Source organism: Equus przewalskii, chromosome 31 (genome assembly GCF_037783145.1).
Source record: "Equus przewalskii isolate Varuska chromosome 31, EquPr2, whole genome shotgun sequence".
NCBI lineage: Eukaryota > Metazoa > Chordata > Mammalia > Perissodactyla > Equidae > Equus > Equus przewalskii.
In genome coordinates, this window is record NC_091861.1 from 24,731,606 (window position 1) to 24,750,526 (window position 18,921).

Here is an 18,921-nt window from a genome sequence, read left to right on the forward strand (position 1 = left end):
CAGACTAAAATGACATTTTATACTGTCTAAAAGTCAAGTATTAAAACATATTCATAAAATTAGATATGTAAACTGTTATTGAAAGTAATGCCACACAAAGAAACACAATAAATTTGCTTTTTTCTTGTTTTTTTAGTTTTTTTTATTTTTTATTGAATTGATAGGTTACAATCTTGTGAAATTTCAGTTGTACATTATTGTCTGTCAGTCGTGTTGTAGGTGCACCCCTTCACACTTTGTGCCCACCCCCCCACACCACCTTTCCCCTGTAGCCACTAATCTGTTCTCTTTGTCCACATGTTTAAATTCCTCATATGAGTGGAGTCATACAGAGATTGTCTTTCTCTATCTGGCTTATTTCACTTAACATAATACCATACGATCCAGCTATCCCACTACTGGGTATCTATCCAAAGAACCTGAAATCAGCAATTCCAAAAGTCCCATGCACCTCTATGTTCATTGCAGCATTATTTACAATAGCCAAGACGTGGAAGCAACCTAAGTGACCATCAACAGATGATTGGATAAAGAAGATATGGTATATATATATACAATGGACTACTACACAGCCATAAAAAAGAACAAAATCGTCCCATTTGCAACAACACGGATGGACCTTGAGAGAATTGTGTTAAGTGAAATAAGCTTTTTTATTGTTTTAATGTTGACTTCTGTAGCTTAGTTGAGAAGATAAGGCTTGATGAGAACCACTTGGATTCTTCTCCTAAAATTCAATTCCAATTTTCTACGTAGCAATTCTTTCACTTGTATGTGTCTTTGTTTATATATTTGGTGCTCATTTTATATAAATTTTCTGTCTCATCACATTGTGAAAAATGCTGCTGTAACAACAACAACAAAAGATCTTGGCTGTTGGCTATTTTTGAACCGTTATATTTATATAAGGATAATGACTTAAGGGGGGGCCGGCCCTGTGTGGTTAAGTTCGTGTGTTCTGCTTTGGTGGCCCAGGGTTTTGCCAGTTCCAATCCTGGACGTGGACAAGGCACCGCTCAGCAGGCCATGCTGAGGCAGCATCCCACACGCCGCAACTAGAAGGACCCACAACTAAAAGATACAACTATGCACTGGGGGTTTTTGGAGAGAAAAAGCACACACAAAAAAAATGGCAACAGTTGTTAGTTCAGGTGTCAATCTTAAAAACAACAACAACAAAAAGATAATGACTTAAGAAATGTGATTTAAGGAAGAGTTTGAATGAGCATACTCTGTATTAGGGATATTTGTCTTTATCCAAAAGTCAAAATCCTAAATCCTAGCACTGATGCTTGGAAACATGAGTATGAATTTTTTCTCTGAAGTGTACATTAATTTAAGATTGCTGTAAATATTTTGGGCTTAAGTGGCTTGTGATAGCAACTACTCATTGGAAACCTCTCCCCAAAGGAGAAAACACACAGGACATTTGAAATAAACTCAGATTTCAGCCAATCTGTGTGCAATTTTCTGCTACATGGTTGAGAGAAGTTAGTTGAAAAGAATACTAAGCTGTCATTTGTTCTTTCAAATTTTGGACGCCTACACTGTCGTGGTGAATTCCTACCAATGTGTTCACAAGGTCATACGTTTTTACAAAATTTGCCATTAGTTGCCACTGCTGTCTCTGTTGCTCCTACTTCCTCTCCTTTACGTTTCCTGTCATGTGGCGACACGAGAAATACCATGGGAATTATATATTCATGATTTTGCATTCCTGTTTTTAAAAGAAAACTCCTCAAAATTGTAAAAGCTTTTGGCTTCACAAAACCAGCATCTGCTTCTAATCCAAGAAAGGAAGTTCACGATCATCTTAAAAGCCTCCCCTTCTACTTAGAATCAAATCCAAACTCTTTTCGACCCCTCCTTAGCCTGCACTTCCAATGTCATCTCATATCTCCCTCCCCCTGTCACTCCAGACTCCGGGCTTTACAATCTTTGATTTTTTTCCAAGATTATCAACATTTCTTTGCATAGATGCATTTCTCTATAAAGTAGATGTTTCAATCCCCTCCTGTATTCTAAGTCCTTGGATTCTTTTGTTTCTTTGAACACAGTTATACATCAAATATATTTAAAATATTTTTACCATTCATTTCATTATTTGGATTAATTCATTGGTGTTTTTCATGCTGAGATGAAAGCTCTTGAAATGCAGACCCATGTTTGTGTTTCTCACCATTTTCTCCTGGCCTATTTCTAGCCCATGATAAGTGTTTTTTGACAGCCTGAGTGAATCAGATTTAAGCGGGACCGAGACACCGCTAAGCACGTCTACCTCAGCTCTATAAGAAGCTCACCTGCATCTCTCTCAGAAGTCTCTCTTAGAAACTTTTCTGCTCCACCTAGTGTTCCTTCTGCTCCTCTCCCCATGCACCACTCAATCTCAGATGACTGTGTCTCGTACTTCTTTGGAAAATAGAAACCATCAGCTCCTGCTTCTTCCCAGCATGACGTTTACACACTCATTTCCTTCCTTCCTTCCTCCTGTGAAAAGTTGGAAGTAGCTCTGTCCGCACCAAAGGCTGGTACTTCCACGGGAGCCCTGGTTCCCTTTCTCTCCCACCTTCACAGGGAACTATCCACCTCATGTGTTCCATCTCTGCCTGCTTCCCTCCCTACTCCATCCTCCCCAGCATTCAGTCCACTCTCACGTCTCCTAACTTTAAAACACAAATACTCCCTTCAGTGCATAATTTCCTTTAGCAATTTTCTGAAACTCCTATTGTCTGACACAGCCAACTTTCTTGAAAGAGTTCTGCCCATATACTATATGAAATTTGTTACTAATCATTTTTCTTCAGTAAATTCTATTTAGGTTTTGCCCTGTATACTCCATCGAAAACTGCTCCTGTTACAGTTATTTTTGGCATCAATGTAGCCAAATCCATCACACTTTTACACTCTTCAATCTGGACATATCAACTGAATTAGACACATTCACTACTTGAATTATCATAATAAAATAATATAATTGGACTACAATTTCCTTGAGTTTATTATATGGCAGGCACTGTGGCAAGAACTTTATATGGATAATTTAGTCTATTGATCAACACAAGCCTTTGAAATATTTTGACAATTGTAAATATTAAAACACGTTACAGACCAGGAAGAGTAAACAAAGCTTCAGATAGTCTTGGTTGTTGACCTAAGATACCTGCTTAGCAAATGTTAGAATGGAAGTAGAACCTGGCCAGGCTGACTCCACAGGCTCCACTATTAATCATTCTGGTCTAGCTCCTCTTCCTTTAGTCATTTCCTTCTCTCCATATCTAGGACGACCTTCATTCCTACCCTTTTTTCTCCCGATTCTCAAAAGCCCCCTTTTTTCCATCTGCTTAGCTGCCTATTGCTCTTCTGTCTGACACCTAAATGTTGGAGCACTTCAGGGTCCAGTCCTGAGCTCTCTTTTCCTTTCATTCTATATTCTTTTCCAATTTGATATCATCATTTATATGGTGGTAATCCCACAAGTATATCTCTTGGCTAGACCTACACATCTAACTGTGGTTTACATATTTGATTTTCTTTGTCCATGGGCAGCCCAACCATAATGTGTCCAAGTCAAAAGTTGTGATGGCCCTTCCAAAACGCTCTCTCTCCTGCGAGAACCATGTCACCAAAAGGCATTGCCATTTCCCTGCTTGCTCAGAAAAATCAAATCAATAAACATGTGAGTTGACCCTTTACACTTTCTTATTCACTTCATGACTTTAATGTTTAAAGTTTAAAACATTAAACTTTAATGTTTTAAGTTTAATGTTCAAATGTTTAACACATTGAACATTTCATAACTTTGCCTTTGCTTTCAACCACCAAAATGTATCTCATATCTCTCCTCTGCTCTGCGTCTCTCAGTCACCGTCGTATCACAATCCCCACTCTTTCTCACCCTACATGGACTCCTGAATCTTCTTTATTCACCACAAGCACAACATAAAGGAAAAGAAAACTTTCAAAAATCCAAGAAAAATTATATCATTCCTTTCCTTCAAACTCCTCTGTGGCTTTTTGTCAAGCGTAAAATTAATCAAGTTGCGAACATGCACTGAAACAACCTGGATAAGCCTTCCTTTACCTCCTGTCCAGACTCAGCTCATGAGATTCTCTTGAGTACAATCCACCCCCCTGACTTTTCCCACATGTTGTACTTTTTCCAAAGCTTTGCACACACTGTTCCTTTGGCTTGGAACACTCTGCATCCACTCAGTTTTCCACAGATTCAAGCCCTACTTCTAACCCTGGAAAACAGACAGCTGGTCGGCAAACATTAAAGAGAGTCATGTCCTAGTCCACAGAACTTGTTCAAGCTTGGAAAATAAAGAGCTCCTCTAATGGCCTGCAGAAATGAACACTCAGGGTGGGAGGGGTAAAGCAGAAACTCAGGAGCAAAATAGCTGAGTGAGTGGTAAGAAATTAGAATTTTGCTAATGAGTGCCCAGTTTTAAAGAACATGAAAGTTTCCAATTAGAATAACTAAAACAACTGTACTTTACTCACAAATCTATGGTGTATATGGCCCATAGGAAACATTACTTTAACACAACATGTAAAAGTATATTATGATCTTTGGGCTTCAAAACACCCTCTCTTCCCAATTTACATAAATTCAGAACGAGACACCTTGATTTTAATCATTGTTGCATAAAATGACATGACTATAGATGTTTCAAATTTGTTGAAAATGTTTCATTTGGAACAAATTTTGTTAATTTTGTTAATCCAGGAGAAAAGAAGACCTGAAAAAACAGTACTTACCATAACACGTGGCTGTATCAGACCAACCATCCTTACCACAAACTATGGAGCCTGTGGCGTGTCCGCTTCTGCTTTCATATCCATCACGGCACACATAGTCCAATGTGTCATTGAGCTTAAACCATGTTCTGTCACTTTTGGCTCTGGCATTCTCAAATAATGGCATATCACAATATTCTAATGCATAAGAGAATTGATTTCTAATATTATTAAATGGACAATCTAAATGAGTAAGTTCCATCCTGAGGGAAAAAATAAAAAACCTTTCTCAATTAGTATATGCTGATAAATTAAGTATCATATGAAAAAATCTAAGGATATCAGTGATAAATCATTGTCATGTAATCATTACACAAAACAAAATATTTCTACATAGCATTTTTCTCACCACTTAAAATCTCTGAAAGTTTACTTTAAGAATATTCTCCTCAATTCAACTATGCATATGCATTTATCCCACGTTATTAGTGAAATAGTCCAGTACATTGTTAGGATATCAGAATAGCATTTTGTGAGTTAGCAGTTATAACATATATGTCAGAGAAAAATGAATTAGTTGAATAAAAAGATTAATTTGGAACAATGCAAGTAACTTTTAAAATATTCTATAAAAGTGTGCATTAAAACATACTAATTTTTAAAGCTCATATGCTGACGCTGCTTTCCCAAATATTCTCCTAAATGCTGTATATCCTTTATACTTATCAACATTAAATCTAGAGAGAATTCTATTGTTTATAATTAGTTATAGGAAAGTAAAATGTTAAAAAGTAGTCTCAATTTTCACTAACATGATACTAGAGTGATGTTGATAAAGTTTAAATAATTTATCTCAAATTTTATAATGTATGCACCCAGCAGTTTAAAGCTTTTTTAAAAAAAAGCAAAACTATACTGGTAAAACATTTATTTAATAGAAACATTTCCTCTTCTATAACAACTGTTATAAGAGAAAACTGATCACAATTTAGAATAAAACGAATTTGTTATGGAGGCAACTATTAACATCTTTTTTCTTTGGCTAGTGCTCATAGTAAGCATAGAGATTGATAAAAATGAAACGAAAACGGTAAAAATGGATATTTTAAATACCTTCGTCACTTAAAGTGTATATGTTACATGCCATTTCAAAAAGTATCACTGTGTGGCTTTAGGGTAATAAGATAAACTGAGCAAATTGTTCTTAGAAAATCGCCATAAACATCCAGGTAGTAGGACAGGGAACTCTTTCAACACAGCAAAGTTTGGTACTATCTAGAAGTGTTTCTCAGTCTCCACCTATTAGATGTTGAGGAAGATTTCCTAAAGGAAAGGAGTTTTCAGAAGTGGACCTATCCTGTAGTATCAAATATATGTAAATTATACATAATCCAAAATTATGCCTTATGAACCCGCATCTTCACCTTAAAAAAACCTTTCATGCCTAGGAGCAAAGACTGTGACATAAAAGTCTGATCACCTAAAAGCAGACGCAACAGGCACAAAGCTCTCAGTAAATAACAAACGAGTTTACAAAGAATACGCATAGGGCTCCCCAACTAGTTTCAAAACCCCAGAAGGTCTTAAAGCGGAAAAACTTGAACTGAAATATGGACTGATATTCTACCCCACTAGTAATTAATCTTGGAAGGCAAAAAATTATACATTTTTCTCAAAGCTTTTTTTTATCTTTTCAAATGGAACCACCTTAGCCCCGCCCCCAAAGAAGAATTAAAGTGAAGTTTTGTACAATGACCATCAGGATAATGAAAACTAACATCATCAATTACTTACTAACGCATGTGGGTTGAGCTGACCATCCACTCTGCAGACATATAACTGATCCTGATGTTTTACCATCTGCTGTTACATATCCTGGTTTACACTTATATTGTGCCCGTTTATAGAAGGGATATGTAAAGTCAGGTTCAGAAATAAATCCATTCTCAATTTCTATATCTGATTTTGAACATGTTTCTAAAACAGAGGAAGCATAAGGAAAAGACAAGCTCACGTCATTGGTAAAGGAAAACCTGGAAAAGTTCTAATCATTGACCTTCTTCTGTCAGAGAAAATGAGCTATGAGTTTCCAAAAATATTAAATCAAGATACTCCATTAAAAAGTCTTTGGAACAAAGCAAGATTTAAAATACTCAGAATCCAGAATCCCTTCTAAGAAATCACTAGAAATCTGTCAGTCTGATGGATCTGGAATCTTGCAGCATGCCAGAGCTCTCCTAGCAATGAGTCCTTTCCTGGGGCTTGCATTAAATTTACCTAGTTTGGATTTTTTAAGCAACCCCAGAACTCAGTTAAACAATTGGGGTATCTCAGATCAGGTGATGATCTCAGAGAATCTTCCACCATAGCTACCGTAGTCTTTGGCTCTGAGATTTTGAAATGTTGGTCATCATAATTGGGTGCATAAACTATATGGATATAAGGAGTTCAATGAAGATGACAAAGATCAACACATTCATTGACCTAAGACTAAAATGATGATTCCTCAAATTATGTATAATTTAACTTGAAACAGTAAAAGTAGACTCCTGTCAGTTACTAGGTCTCATCACAGAACTCACCTTCATTTGTTAAATGCACGTGGATACAGAAGAAATAAAAAGAGATTAAATATTTTGAATCGAATGATAATAAAAACATGTTAAATAAAATTTTGGGACTTGACACTAAGATAGTGCTGAGAGGAAAATTTTACCATTAAATAGCTATAATGGAAAAGAATAAAGACTGAAAATCAAGAATTGCTTCCACTTTAGGAGATTAGAAGAAGAAAATCAAACAAAACCCAACGTAAGTGTAAATGTGAAAAAAATAGAGAGATGTTGGTCAGATGATAGAACAGCATGCTGCGACCTCACCCTGTCCCCTAGACACAGCAAATTAACAGCTACAGCTGTCTCACTTCCTTTTATTAGAAATACAAAAACTCATTGAGAGAGTCCTGCAAACCACGGGAGTGAGAAAATGCCAGTATCTTAACTGGTAGGAGAAAGTGAGAACACTCTCATTATAAGCCCCATCCCTGCTGTAGCACCATCCAATCGGAAAGGAACACCCAACTCCCAGCTTCTACTTCAGGAGCAAATGGTTGGAACCCCACATCTCATGCCCCAAGTTTCCAGCTGCTACTCCAGGGTCTGGTTCTAACTCTGTTGTCTCTGGGAGCTAGAGGCCCCCGCATTTGCTAGTCTCCAGGTGACTACAGAGGACAAAGTGTCAGTTATGAATGGGGGCGTGAGCACTTCTCACAGTTCATCCCCAGCTGAGTGCTGAGTTAGTAGGTGATAAGCCCAGCTCCCAGTTTCTCCCTGGAAGGAGGTGGACAGCACATCCAGACCCCAACTTTTCAGGCTGCTGCCTAAGGGACTGGCTTCTAATTAACCCATCTCTGAGAGCTGACAAAGATCACAATTTTCTAGATACCTAGGGGATCCAGAGAGCAAAATAATGGTTTGAAAGAGCAGCAATCTGAAGGTGTATGCATACATTTGCCACAGCTGCCCTCTCTAGCTCAGGGCAGAGCAAGTGAAATGATAAACCCCAATTCCTAGCTTTATCCTGAGTACAGAAGGAACTGGACCACACATCTAACACCTCAAATGTTCTGCCTACTACTGGAAGGACTGGCTACTATCTTGCCTATCTCAGGACACTCATGGGACTGGAATTATTCTAGACTCCTGGGGAATGCTAAGTACAAAACCAGCAGGTTGGATAAGTGCACAGTTTTGAGAGGCACCTAGAATCTCTGGCTGGGCTGACTGATGATTGGTTCCTCTAAGATCAGGCAGAAGTCCAGTGTGCTCACTCTCACCACTTTTATCCAATAGAGTGCTGGAAATCCTAGCCAGAGCAATTAATCAAGAAAAGGAAGTGAAAGGGGTAAATGTGTGCATGTGTACAGTGATGGATGGCAACTTTTGGTGAGGAACATGAGGTAGTCTATGCAAAAATTGAAATAAAATAATATACACTTGAAGTTTAAATAATGTTATAAACTAACGTGACTCTTTTAAGAAATTTTAAAAATAGCAAGATAAACATATAAATAGGTAAAAGGCATCCAAACTGGGAAGAAAGGAGTAAAATTGTCTCTGTATGCAGATGACATGATCTTATCTGTAGAAAATCCTAAAGTTTGAACAAAGAAGCTGTTAGAACTAATAAATAATTTCAACAAATTTACAGGAGATAAAATCAACATGGAGAAATCAGTGGCATTTGTATACAGTAACAAGAAACTATCTGAAAAAGGAATTAACGAAACAATCCCATTTACATTAAGGGCAAAAAGAATATAAACTTAGGAATAAACTTAACCAAATAAGTGAACGACTTATACACTGAAAATTATAAAACATTGATGAAGGAAATTAAAGAAGACAGAGAAATGCAAAGATATCCAGTATTCACGGATTAGAGTCTTCAATATTGTTAAATGTCCATACTACCTTAAGTGACCTACAGATTCAATGCAATCCCAATCAAAATCCCAGTGGCATTCTTTACAGAAATAGAAAAAACAATCCTGAAATTAATAAGTAACTACGAAAGACCCCAAATAGCCAAAACAATCTTGAACCAAAACAAAGCTGAGGATATCACACTTACTGATTTCAAAATATATTATAAACCTACATTAATCAAAACAGCATGGTTGTGGCCTAAAAACAGACAAATAGATCAATGTAAAAGGATAGAGAGCCCAGAAATAAATCCACACACATGTGATCAACTGATCTTCATCAAGGATGCCAAGAACACTCTATGGGGAAAGGATGGTTTCTTCAGCAAATAGTGCTATGAAAACTAGATATCCACATACAGAAAAATGAAACTGGGCCCTTATCTTACCCCATATACAAAAATCAGCTAGAAATTATTGTATTGCTGTTAATTTCTCCTCTTCAAACCTGTCAATATTTGCTTTGTATCTTTAGGAGTTCTGATGTGGGGTGCATATGTATTTAAAATTGTTATATTTCCTGTTGAATCGACTGTTTATTATTATATAATGATCTTCTTTGTCTCTACAGATGGTTTGGCCATAAAATCATTTTTTTTGATATAATGATAGCCACTCCTGCTTTCTTTTGGTTGCCATTTTGCAAGAAATATTTTCTTCCATCCCCTCACTATTATTCTGTGTCTTTAAGTCTAAAGTGAGTCTTTTATAGATAGCGTATCATTTGCTCTTGTTTTTTACTCATTCGGGTACTCTATTCTCTTAATAGTTGGGCTTAATTCATTTAGATTAAGTAACTGTTGATAGATGAGGACTGACTTGACACTTTGCTAATTGTTTTCTGCTTTGCAATAGTTTTTTCAGTCCCTTCCCCTCTTGATGTCTTCCTTTGTTATTTGATTATGTTTCGTAGTTATTTGCTTTAATTTTTTTCTCCTTTTCCTTTGCATGTCTATTACAGTTTTCCCCACTAGGTTTAAGGAAGTATAATTAACAAAATCGTATATATATATTGTGTACAATGAGAGAATTTGGTACACATATACACTGTGAAATGATTCTGCAAATCAGGTTAATTAACACATCTATCACCTCATATAGTAATCTTTTTTTTTTTTGTAGTTGAAATGCTTAAGATCTACACTCATCGAATTTCAAGTATACAATACGTTACTACACACTATGGTCACCATTCTGTGCGTTAGATCTCCAGAATTAGCCATCTTATAACTGAAGCCAAACACCCTTGGATCAGCATCTCCCAATTTCCCTCACTCCCTAGCCTCTGGTAACCCCCAGTCTACTCTCTGTTTCTATGAATTTGACTTTTCGTTCTTTTTTCTTTTCTGATTCCACATATAAGTTTTATCAGGAAGTATTTGTCCCTCTCTGGCTAGACATACTGTACCCTAGCTTTATCCATGTTGTTAGAAATAGCAGGATTTCCTTCTTTCTCCTGTTTGGAGAAAATATATAAATATTTTCCATCATATATATATATATATATATATACACACACACATATATATATATGTATATACATGATGGAATATTATACACTGGTATATATATATGCACTGGTGTGTGTGTATATATATATATATATATATATATATATATATATATATACACACACCACATCTTCCTCATCCATTCATCCATCCATAGACACTTAGGTTGTTTCCATGGCCTGGCTATTGTGAATAATGCTGTAGTGAAAACGAGAGTGAAGATAGCTTTTCCAGATGCTGACTTCATTTCCTTCGGATACACACCCCAAAAATGGATTATATGATAGTTCTATTAAATTTCTGAGGAACTTCCATACTCTTTTCCATACGGTTGTAACAAGTTACCTTCCCACCAGAAACGTACGAGTATTCTCTTTTCTCCACATCTTCGCCAACACTTGCAATCCCTGGTCTTTTTGATAAAAGCCATTTTAGCAGATATGAGGTGATATCTCCTTGTAGTTTTGATTTGCACGTATCTTAGGATTAGTGATTTGGGGTACCTTTTCATGTACTGGTTTGCTATTTGCATGTATTTTTCAGAAAAGGTCAATCAGATCCTTTGCCCATTTTTTAATTGGATTCTTTATTTAGGCATTGAGTTCTCTAACTTCATTATCATATTTTTTATTAACCCCCTATTAGATATATGTTTTGCAAATATTTTCTCCCATTCCATAGGTTGCCTTTTCATTCTGATTTGCTGAACAGAAGCATTTTAGTTTGATGTAGTCCTATTTATTTATTTCAACGTTTGTTTCCTGTGCTTTTGGTGTCATATAAAAAGAATCATTGCCCAGACCAATGTCAAGAAGATATCTGTCTATGTTTTTTTCTAGGAATTTTATAGTTTCACGTCTTATATTTAACTCTTTAATAGATTTAGAGTTAATTAGGGGTCTCATTTCATTCCTTTGCTTGTGGATATCCAGGTTTCCAACACCTTTTACTGAAGACACTGTGTTCCCATTGTGTATTCTTTGCACCCCTCTTGAATATTGGTTGTGTATATCTGCGTGGGCTTATTTCTCGCCTCCTGATTCTGCTCTTGATCTCTGTGTCTATTTTAATGCCAGGACCCTATAGTTTTCACTATTATTGCTTTGTAATATAGTATGAAATCAGGACTTGTGGTGTTCTTCAGGACGCTTTGTTCTCTCTGAAGATTGCTTTGGTCATTTGCGGTTCCACAAGAATTTTAGGATTATGTTTTATCTTTCTGTGAAAATGCCAGTGGGATTTTGATAAAGTTTGCATTATCTCTTAGGTGACTTTGGGTAGTGTGGACATTTTAACAATATTAATTCTTTCAGTTCATGAACATGGGATATCATTCCTTTTATTCGTGTCTTCTTCAATTTATTTCATCTATGTCTTATAGATTTCAGGTTACAAGTCATTCACCTCCTTGATTACGTTTATTCCTAGATATTTTCTTATTTTTGATGAGATTGTAAATGATTGTTTTCTTAATTTCTCTTTTTGATAGTTTAGTGTTACATGCGAGTTATGTTCATATGTTGATTTTTGTCTCCTGCAGCTTTAATGAATTCTTTTATTAATTCTAACAGTTTTTTGTGCAGTCTTTAGGGTTGTGTAAGCATAAGATCATGTCAGCTGCAAACAGACACCATTTTACTTCTTTCTTTCCTATTTGGAGTGACTTTTATTTCCTTTTGTTGCCTAATTCATTTGGTTGCGACCTCCAGTACTATGCCGAAGGAAAATGATGAGAGTGGACATCCTTCTCTTTTCCTTTATCCTTGAGAAAAAGCTTTCAGCTTTTCACCATTGAGTAAGATGTTAGTTGTGGCCTTCTCATACATGATATATATTATGTTGAGTTACGTTCTTTCAATACGTAATTTCTTGAGAGTAGGGATTTTTTTTTTTAATCATAAAGGGTGTTTAATTTTCTCAAATGCCTTTTCTGCATCTATTGAGACTATAATATGTATTTTACCCTTCATATTGTTAAAGTGGTGTGCCAAGTTTTTGCATTTGTTGAACCATCCTTGAATCCCATGGATAAATCCAACTTCATCACGGTATATGATTCTCTTAATGTGCTGTTGAATTTTTTATATTTTGTTGATCATTTTTGCATGTATCTTTATCAGTGATATTGGCATAAAATTTTCTTTTTAGTAGTATTCTTGTTTGGCTCTGTTATCAAGGTAAGGCTGATCTTGTAAAATGACTTTGGAAGTGCTCCCAGCTCTTCAATTACTTAGAATGGTTTGAGAAGGATTGGCATTAATTCTCCTTTAAATGTTTGGTGGAATTCAGTGAAAACTACTAGTCCTGGGCTTTTCTTTGTAGGAATGTTTTTGATTACTGTTCTAATTTTACCTTCCTTGTCATTGGTCTGTTCAGATTTTCTATTTCTTTATGACCCAGTCTTGATAAGTTGTATGTTTTTATGAACTTATCCATTTCTTCTAGGTTATCCAATTTGCTGGTGTATAATTATTTAGAATTGTCTCTTAGGATCGTTTCTAATTCTGTGGCATCTGTTGTAACGTCTTTTCTTTCATTTGTTATTTTATTTATTTGATTGCCTCTCTTTTTTCTTAATCAGTCTTAGATTCATCAATTTACCTTATCTTTTTCAAAAAAAACCTAAGTCTTAGTTTTGTTGCTTTTTAATATTTTTTCTGGTCTCTATTCCATATATTTCTGCTCTAATTTTGGTTATTCTTTTATTTTCCTAACTTTAGGCTTAACTGTTCATTTTCTAGTTTTTGAGGCTTAAAGTTAGATTATTTATTGGAGGCCATTCTCTTCTCTTTCTGGCATCTATCACTAAAAACACCTCTCATAGAACTACTTTTGCAGCTCTCTAGTATGTTGTGGTTTCTTGTTTCATTTAAGATGTATTCTGATTTCCCTTTTTGATGTCTTCTTTGGCCCATTCTTTTATCAGGAGTGAGTAGTTTCATTTCCACATATTTGTGAATTTTCGTTTTCCTTCTGTTGTTGATATTTAATTTCATAAAACCATAGGCAGAAAAGATATTTAGTATTAGTTTAATCTTCTTAAAAGTTTTAAGACTTGTTTTGTGATCTAACGTTTTATCTATCCTGGAGAATGTACTGTATGCGCTTCAGAAAATATATACTCATCTGCTGTTGCGTGGAAAGTTCTGTATGTGTCTCTTAGGTCCATTTGGTCAAAGGTATATTTCAAGTTCAACATTTTCCTCTTGAATTTCTCTGTGGATGAGCTATTCATTGTTGAAAGTGAGGTATTGAATTCTCCTACTATTATTGTATGGCTGTCTATTTCTGCCCTCAGGTATGTCAGTATTTGCTTAATATTTTTACGTGCTCCAAAGATGGATGCATCTATGTTTACAATTTTTTTGAGGATTTGGCCCCTCCATCATTGTATAATGGCTTCTCTCTGTCTTGTTACTATTTGACTTAAAGTCTATTTGTCTGATATAAGTTTACCTCCCCCCGGGCTCTTCTGGTTTCCGTTTGGACGGAGTGTCTTACCCCGTCCCTTTACTTTCAGCACATCTGTGTCCTCAGAGCTGAAGTGAGGCTTGTAGGTGGTGCATAGTTGAGTCTTTTATTTTTTATCCATACATCCCTCTATGTCTTTTGATTGGATAATTTAATTCACTTACATTCACAATAATCATTGATAGGTAAGGACTTACTAATGCCATCCAATTAATTGTTTTCTAGCTTCTTTGTAGTTCCAATGCTCCTTTCCCTTTCTCTTGCTGCCTTCCTTTGTGAATTAATGACTTTCCATAGTGCTACACCTTGATTTCTTCCTCGTTATCTTTTCTGAATCTACTATGGGTTTTGCTTTGTGGTTTACATGAAACTAACATACATATCATAGATAAGTTTAAGCTGATGGCAAAGTCACTTTGTTTGCACGCACGAACTCTACCCTCTTACTCCTCTCCACATATTTTGTCACAATTTACATATTTTTATATGGAGTATCCATTAGCAAATTATTGTAGCTATAATTATTTTTAAAACTTCTGTACTTTGACCATTCTATTGGAAATACGTGGCTTCTACACCACCATACTAGAGTATTTAAGTATTTTAAGTTTGACTATATGTTTACCTTTACCAGTATCTGATTTATCTTTAAAAGTTTTTATGTTAGTAAATAATGTCCTTTCATTTCAACTTGAAGAATTCCTTTTAGCATTTCTTGCAAGGCAGGTCTAGTGTTGAGGAATTTCCTCAGCCTTGAATTGTCTGGTAACATCTTTATGTCTCCTTCCTTTCTGTAAGACAGCTTTTCTGGGTAAAGTACTCTTGGTTGGCAGGGTTTTTTTAATTTGTTTTTTAATTTCATCGCTTTCAATGTATCATCCTACTCTCTTCTGGTGTCAGGGTTTCTGTTGATGAATCTCCTGATATCATTATGTGGGTTCCCTTGTATGTGGGTTTTTTTTTTTTTTCTCTTGCTGATTTCAAAATTCTGTCTTTGGTTGTGCCATTTTTGCCAGTAAGTTTTGTAAATGATGCTTTTGCTAAGTCTGTTTAGGGATTTGTGAGCTTCTTGATTTTGATAGTCCATATCTTCTCTCAGATTTGGTAAGGCCTCAGCGATTATTTCTTTATATAAACTTACTGCCCCTTTCTCCAAGTCTTCTCACTCTGGGACCTTCTCAAGGCCTAAAACGTTTCCCTTCAGAAACTCCCATAATTCATGTAAGCTCTCGTCACTCTGTGGTTCTTTTTCTTTTGTTCTCCTCTGACTGGAACCTTTCAAATAACCAGTCTTCTACTTGACATATGCTTTCTCCTGTTTGGTAAAATCTGTTGTTGTTGCTCTGATTGTATTTTTCATTACATTCATTGTATTTTTCAGTTCCAGAATTTCTGTTGGTTTCTTTTCATGGTTTGTGCCTCATTGGTTTCCTGATTCTTTGACTGTTTTCTTGACTAATGTCTATCAGTAGGCTCATTTATTTTGCTACATATGTATCAAGAATCTTTTATATCCATTCGTACACACTTGGAAACAATAAAATCAAATAGGCCCATTGGCAAAAGAAGAAGTCGAGATAAACATTTTGTCACAATTAATGTAGATGTGTCTTAGCAAATCATAAACGTATTGGGATCTCAGATCAGTTTACTTACCGACACGGATGCATCTGGGAGGAGGGGACCAGCCATTCTCTGTACATGTCATTAAGCTCTGCTGATCTGGAAGACTGTAGCCAGAATAGCATTCCACTTTTACAGATTCACCCTGTAAATATGTTCTTCCCCAATGTGGAAACTTTCCATTTTCCAAGTTAGTGGAAGTACATTGTCCTAAGGATCATAAATAAAAATTTTAAGAACCCATACATTTGGCAAAAATACCAAATTACCAACTTTGTTTGCAATATTTAAATTGAAATGAATAAGCATCCAAAAGTAATATAGAACTTAAGAAAAACTAACGTTATTACCATTTTTTTAAAAAGAAAAATTAATAGTCAACATTATTTACTTTCAGTTTTATGACTAAAATATGTATAAAAGATATAGATATTCCTGTGAAGTCTCTATCTTTATCTCTCATGTGATTTTCATGAAAATCTCCTTCTGAAAGGAAAGATCTATACTGGTCATTTTGGCCATAGAATTCATCTTTGGCCTTATTTTTTTCATGTAAAACTTAGTTCTATTCCCCTATGTATTTTTCTCTCTCCACTCTTTGAAATACCTCTACACATACAATTATAAAGAGGTTTACTTACTGAGGCATAGTACTGCTGGTGACCATCCTTCTGCTCTGCAATAAATATAACCCCCGCGATATTTTGAAGGAGTCACAAAATTTTGATTACAGTAATAGTAATAATATTTTCCAATAGGCACTGGAAAGTATGGTTTATAATAATCTTCAGCATATAGATATCCATGTTTTATTTCTGGAAAATCACAAGGCTTCACTTGCAATATAAAAACATAACAAAATTAGTATAAATAATGTTTTATCTTAGTAAAAAAATCAAACTAGAGATGAATTATTTCTTTGGTGAATTATATTCTCTTACTAGTATATTTACACTCATTGCACTAGAGTTTCTAGGACAAGAAAAGTTATAAAATTCAGATGACTGAGGTATATAGGGAATTCTTTGGTAAAGAAGATAAAATTATGGCTTGTGTGTCATACGATATATGAACTTATATTAAGACTCTCCAGGAAGAAAACTGTACAGACTCATTTAATGACTTTTCCTTGAGTACATGCATCCTAGCCCTGGTTGATTCAATGAGCATCTTGGTTGAGAGATGGAAGTACTGGTTTTATCACTCAGCTCATCTGTCTTCTTTTCCTATTTTTCCCATTCTCATCAGAAATCAGAGCCCTGTCTTTTCTTCTCAGACCAACTCAATGTAGGGTGAGAGTGAGGATTTTTGGTGTGGTGGGGTTTTTTGGATTAACATTCATTAGTTTGTTTTCTACTTATTGGAAACAACGTGAGAAGCAGAGAGAAGAACAAAAATTTTCCATTGATCACTTCAGACAGAAAAATAACATTCTTATTCATGCCTCCAATCAGTCATTGAGGCAACTTTCCCTTTCTGTCTTTAACTAGAGAAACGAAGTAGGAATATTTCTTAATTTCCAATTAGTTAAGATTATAGTAAACATTTGATTGCTTACTTCTAATTTTATTGGAGAATGAAATGCTTGTTAAGACGTCTTATAAATACTTTTAAATGAGATATACTATGATTACAATTTGTTGATTTAATCTATTAAATACTTTTAACATTTATGTTTAAGCACATGTTGTTCATATAGTGATCAGTTTCCTTTTTTGTTTTATTGGAGAAATTGTTCAAATTGTTTCTACACACTCATTATGTGGACTATAAACTTTGGATCCCTGCATATACTAACGTCTTCCTCAAAGAGGTACTAAAGATATGAAAGTGCCAAATAGAAGTCACAAAGCCAAGAAATACAATAACTAAATGGAAAAATACAATAAAAGGATTCAATATCAGAGTAGATAAAGCAGAAGAAAGGATCAGTGAAGTCAAAGACAGGGTAATGGAATTCACCCACTTAGAACAGCAAAAAAAAAAGAAGGAAAGAAAAAAGAGAAGAATGAAAAAGAGTGAAGATAGCAGATGGGACTTATGGGAAACAAAAAGCAGACAAACATTCACATAATAAGAGTCCCAGGAGGAAAAGAGAAGGAGAAAGGGGCAGAAAATTCCACAGGAATAATGGTTGAAGACTTCCCTACCCTGGAAAAGGAAACAGTATCCACTTTCAGGAAGCAGAGAGAGCTCCACATAAGTTGAACCCAAAGAGAACCAAACCAACACACCTTATATCTAAAGGCCAAATGTCAAAGACAAGAAGAGAACTGTAAAAGTCACAAGTGAAAAAAACTTGTTGTACAAGTGAACCTGCATTAGACTATAAGCAGACTTTTCAGCACAGACTTTGCATGCCAGAAAGGAGTAGCACAATATATTCAAACCACAGAAAGAAAAAAAGCTGCCAACAGCAATACTCTGCTTAGAAAAGTTGTCCATCAGAATTGAAGGAAGGCTCAAGAATTGTCCAGACAAACAAAACCTAGAGGAGCTCATCACCACTAGACGTCATTTATAAGAAATGTTAAAAGGACTTCCTTAAGCTGCCATGAAACAGTGCTAATCAGTAACAGGAAAACATACGAAAGAATAAATTTCACTAGTAAAGGTAAATATAAGGTAATTCAGAATAATCTAATGTTCTAAAGGTGTTGGGTTGATCACTTAAAAAGTTAGTACAAAGATTAAGAGGCAAAAGTAGTAAAAGTATAACTGCAATCATTTGTTGAGGTATACAAGATAAGACTTAAATTGTGACATCACAAATGGGTAAAAATGTAGGACTTTAGAAGGAAATCAAATTTAAGTTGTTATCAAGTTAAAATACACTGTTATAAATGTAAGATATTTTATATAAGACACATGGTAACCACAAAGGAAAACCTATGTTAGCTAAATAAAAGTAAAAAGAAAGGAATCTAAGCATACTACAACAGAAAGTCATCGCATCACAAAGGAAGAGAACAAGAGAAGATACAAACAAGCGAGGAATTACAAAACAGCAAGAAAACAATTAACACCATGTCAAATGGCAGTAAGTGCATACTTATCAATAATTACTTTAAACGTAAATGGACTAAATTC

The 18,921-nt window shown here is 35.2% G+C and overlaps 1 protein-coding gene across 7 annotated transcripts in view; it reads right to left on the reverse strand.

Moving 5' to 3' along the window:
- The window catches only part of LOC103544660 (complement factor H-like), a 74,547-nt gene that overhangs the window by 22,204 nt on the left and 33,422 nt on the right, over nt 1-18,921 (reverse strand). For 5 of the 7 annotated variants that reach the window (XM_070602406.1, XM_070602400.1, XM_070602402.1 and 2 more), the window contains 4 exons: nt 16,473-16,667; nt 15,865-16,041; nt 6,535-6,717; nt 4,762-4,938 (listed from right to left, as the gene is read on the reverse strand). In XM_070602406.1, coding sequence (XP_070458507.1) covers nt 4,762-4,938; nt 6,535-6,717; nt 15,865-16,041; nt 16,473-16,667 — 732 coding nt within the window. The remainder of the gene's footprint in view (nt 1-4,761; nt 4,939-6,534; nt 6,718-15,864; nt 16,042-16,472; nt 16,668-18,921) is intronic. The other 2 variants (XM_070602403.1, XM_070602405.1) reach the window with 1 other exon arrangement.